Consider the following 4282-nt stretch of genomic DNA (forward strand, 5'->3'; position numbering starts at 1 on the left):
AATAATTGAAAAGATAGAATGTATTGAGATAATAAAATATAAATGTACCAGGTAATGCGAATTTCAACTGAAACGAGACTATGATTTAAATTAATAAGATATTCTAGATACACGTTTAACTTTTCTATCAAAATTATGAAATATCGTTGGGATAAATCATTTTATTTAGGCCAGTGAGTCTCTTAAAGACATTACTTTTCTGAACAAAGAAAATATTATTATCCTAGTCTATTAGATCCGCGCACGCAACAAATATGTAATATTAAAATATTAAAACAAAATTTAAAATAAACGAGACAATTAAAATAAAAAATGTTCGGTAATAATATTCGCAATACGTTGAAACAGACATTTAATAAATGAAATAGATAAAAGTTAAAGTTTTAACTTTGCAATCAATTTGTTATAGAATTAATGCTAAATTAATAATAACAGTTTGCAAAACCTAATAAGTATCAATAACAATTCGATGTAATAATATTTCTCTTTTGGTTCTAAGAACATGGTTTTTTATCTTATTACGACATAATATCAGCTTTAATCTTGGTTTGTTCTTTTTCGTAAAACTTTTACAGAAATTTACAGTATTAATATGATCACATTGAAGTTATCAAAGTAAAATATTTTATCGAATATTAAAAAACCGTATAGTCGCCTCCTCTATGCGTTAGGATTAAGAACCACGATGCATTTCATTTTAACCAACCGATAGTAAAGTAGATTTAAATATAGTATTGGCTGCGCGCAGTTTTCTCACATATTTTAAATTACTTTTAGAATTACTTTTCAATTACAATAAGCTTAGTTATTGCGAAAATTCATCGTAAACTTTACAATTTTACTAATTTAAACGATAATTATGCTGTAACAAAACTTAGGATAAAAAGATAAAAGATACTGTTTTGTAATATAAACTCTCTGTTATAAAATACGATTAAAATTTAAAGAATGAAACTGCACATAATGCACAAAATACGCATTAGAAAAAGATTACGAATTACGTTATTTTACTGCACATTTATTTTAAACGTTTGTTTGTCTGCAGTTACCTGAATATATTTAAAACATTAGGATCGTAAAATATATTTTACATCTCAAAGAAAGTAATGCAATGCCTTCGAGCAGAATACAGTGAGAAATCCTTTTCCATTCATTGCATTCATATTTATTAATATTTTACCTGCAAATCTCCCGTTTTAAAAGATGACAAATAAAAATCCACATATATCTACGTAAATATACGTGCGTGTATTTGCGCATAAAGAGCATATCTTAATTTAATCTTTTAAATCAGGTAACTTTATTATCTATAGTCGATAGAAATGTAGATTGACATAAAAGCATCTCTACCAATAAACTTAAACTTGCGACTTTTTATACGCGTAAACGCATGTAACAAAACTATTATTGAATGGTAAGTTATTACAGTAGATACCATCGTGGTAAAAGTATATTGTTGCAAATCGTGACTTTTTTTATTCGATTATTTGATTTGCTCGTTTTAATTGTAACTACATAACTTTTAGATCTCTTGCTGTAACATTTGATGGATGTAACGTAATTATACTTGAAAAGGACCAGTATTACTGGTCGAAACGTCGTATTTTTATTAAATAAATTATTTGCCAGCATATGTCGTTTTGAATTCTGAGTATTTTTTTTTTTTTTATTCGGTTTAACTATAACTGCACGATAATTCAATTACCACAATAAGTCGCTCATCACTTCCTTAGAGACATTGCTACATTTAATATTAGACAATATCACAAATTGCACGTACGTAAAGTTAAACATTACAATAAAAAAATCCCTCGTATTTTCACACATACTTGCGTTAACCTATTGTCTAGATATTATTAACTTATTAATAAAAAACGATTAATAAGAGGCCCGATAAATACTTTCTTATCAGATCGATCGGTTATCTTTGTAAGGGAGCGTTTCAAAACCATCGTACACTTTAATCAATCGCGAACAGCCGATAATTCTACGAGAGGTGTTTTCGTGCGTTTAATCGCACTTACGATTTTCACGACGAGCATCTTATTCTCGATGATAAAAATAACGTTGCCCATATCAGTGACCGTGTATCTCTTATCAGACCAGCTGATTCCGCAGCTGGCAAACGGGGGGGCGCAACCAGCGGCTCTCTCTTACTATTCTCCCTTCTCTTTACTACCACCGCCTACGTTCAAGCTGAATTCAACATTGACCGTCGAGCTTCGCGCAGTGCAAGAGGCGCGTACATACACCGCGCGTTAATATGGAAAAATGAGCCGTACCCTACGTGCCATCGTTCCCTCGCTCGTCGCACGAGTATGGCAAACGTAGCCGCGTGATGCGAACATTACGTTTATGGGGTGCCAGGGTGTAGCGCTAGCATGAGCATTTCTCAAGACAGCGCCGCTACGATCGTGTGCAGGGAGGTTTTCGACGAGACGTCTCATCCGACGAACGAAGGTACGTGACAGTACGACTCCGAGAGCCCCAGAGCGTGGCCTCCTCTCCCATTCCTCCACCCTTATCGTTGCGTCGACCGTCGGGGGATTCGATTGGGTTGAATCCACCATGGACGATTATTGGAGCAACGCTCCGTCCAGGAGTAGGGCGTTCGTTGGCAAACTGATCGATGTCCCGTCGTTTCCTTCCGTAACGCCCCGTGTCTTTGTGATAACGTAGCTGTTCTACAATGGATCCTGTCAAAGGTGAAAGTTCCGCCTGTACGCGGACGATTGGAGGATTCCCTGTATATTGCGCGCACCCGACTGAGGAGTCAGGATTAGACGGAACGATTTAGATTGGTATTACCGGCGAACCTTGGCCATTGTACTAAGCGCACGAGAAAGTTCATTGTCGCCTTTGATTCAAGAGCGATAAGGCCTAGATCCTTTCCATCGCAACCGAATTACCGTATTTAGACGATAACGATTCCACTGGGCCATTTGGATATCCTATTCAAGGGATACATGTACGCTTTATCTCTTTCTATTCACCTCGTCATCTTTATCTCACCTCCTTTTGATATCTCGACTGTTCGCAAGCAAACAAAAATATTAACGTATCACTATATTGCTGAATATGTCCTGCCTTTCTATAATAATTGCGGCAAACTTGAGGAGCGAAGTCGCTCACTAAGCTACCTCTTCCACAATTTTGTCTCTAATATGTAAAATGTAATTCCAAACCGCTTCTTCTGCTTTCTGAATGATTTGTACGTTTCACGTAACCATCGCGGGTCAACGCTCTTTCAGGTTTACGATAAGAAGCAATTAAAAAAAACATGGCCACAGCCACGTTAGGCGCGACGAAGTAAGCGGGCGACGCTCCGAAAGGAACGCGTCGCTCAAAATCGGTCTTAGAGGCAAGGAAAAACGTAAAAGGGACTTAGCAGCAAGTTTCCTTGTTTATTTACATCGCGCCTGGCGGGAATACTGAGCTCGTTCCCCAGCGCGCTCCGGAAAATCAATAATTCGCAGTGCGGCGAAAGTTTTGTCGTAGCATTCGACGGCCCTTGTGCCACTTCAGTCGAGCGACCGCCTACCCTACCGGCCGAAATTTGTCAAACCGCCGACGGAATTTGGAACGGCGGATTTTTCGGGCCGGAACCCCCGCTCGTCGCGACTAAACCCCGCCGCGTTAGCCGCAATTGTAACTGATCGCACCGAACAAAATGAGGACCAACACTTTGACCGGCGACACAAAGGCAGATGGTAGCCCGACTTGCCCCCATACGGCAGCCACCACCACCTGTCCGGTCGTCGGGACTGATGGAATTTTTTATTCAAGTCTTTCATGCCCGCGATACTTTCTCGCGACTCCTTATGGCAGACCAGAATTCTGCACTGATAGCCTCGCAGCCCAAAGCTCGACTTAAACTGACCATACCGCCGCGGCGGTCATTTTGTCCCCCCTCCCCCCCCCCGCTGGAATTTTTCATCGCTCCCTCTGAAAAGACACAAGAGCCCGGGTAGAAGAGCGCTTCAGATGCTATGTTGACTGATCTGTATAGCAGAAAGTGTTGAATATATAAATGCGTGTACATACAGGGTGTCCTGAAATTCGCGAATCAAAATACCCATAGCAAGAATGTCGTCGAAAAAATAAAGTAAAAAGTTATTTGCCATTTTTCGCTCCGAGCAGTAGTTTTTTTAGATAAAAAGGTTCAAAACAGGCCAATCATACATTACGGTTGAACGGAAACCTGTCCGTGAGTCGCGCGTCGATAGTGTTAGTGCACTAAACTATCGACGCGCGACTCACGGACAGGTTTCCGTTCAACCGT

At 39.2% G+C, this 4282-nt stretch overlaps 1 protein-coding gene across 2 annotated transcripts in view; it reads left to right on the top strand.

The window, feature by feature from the left end:
- The first annotated feature begins 2086 nt into the window (after positions 1 to 2086).
- Positions 2087 to 4282, top strand: part of LOC105566714 (centrosomal protein of 164 kDa-like) — a 12852-nt gene continuing 10656 nt past the window's right edge. The window contains exon 1 of one of the 2 annotated variants that reach the window (XM_012020932.1): positions 2087 to 2460. In XM_012020932.1, coding sequence (XP_011876322.1) covers positions 2382 to 2460 — 79 coding nt within the window. In that variant the 5' untranslated portion in view covers positions 2087 to 2381. The remainder of the gene's footprint in view (positions 2461 to 4282) is intronic. The other variant, XM_012020933.1, reaches the window with a different exon arrangement.

This window comes from Vollenhovia emeryi, unplaced genomic scaffold (genome assembly GCF_000949405.1).
Source record: "Vollenhovia emeryi isolate VEMERY1.0 unplaced genomic scaffold, V.emery_V1.0 DF939142.1, whole genome shotgun sequence".
Classification (NCBI taxonomy): domain Eukaryota; kingdom Metazoa; phylum Arthropoda; class Insecta; order Hymenoptera; family Formicidae; genus Vollenhovia; species Vollenhovia emeryi.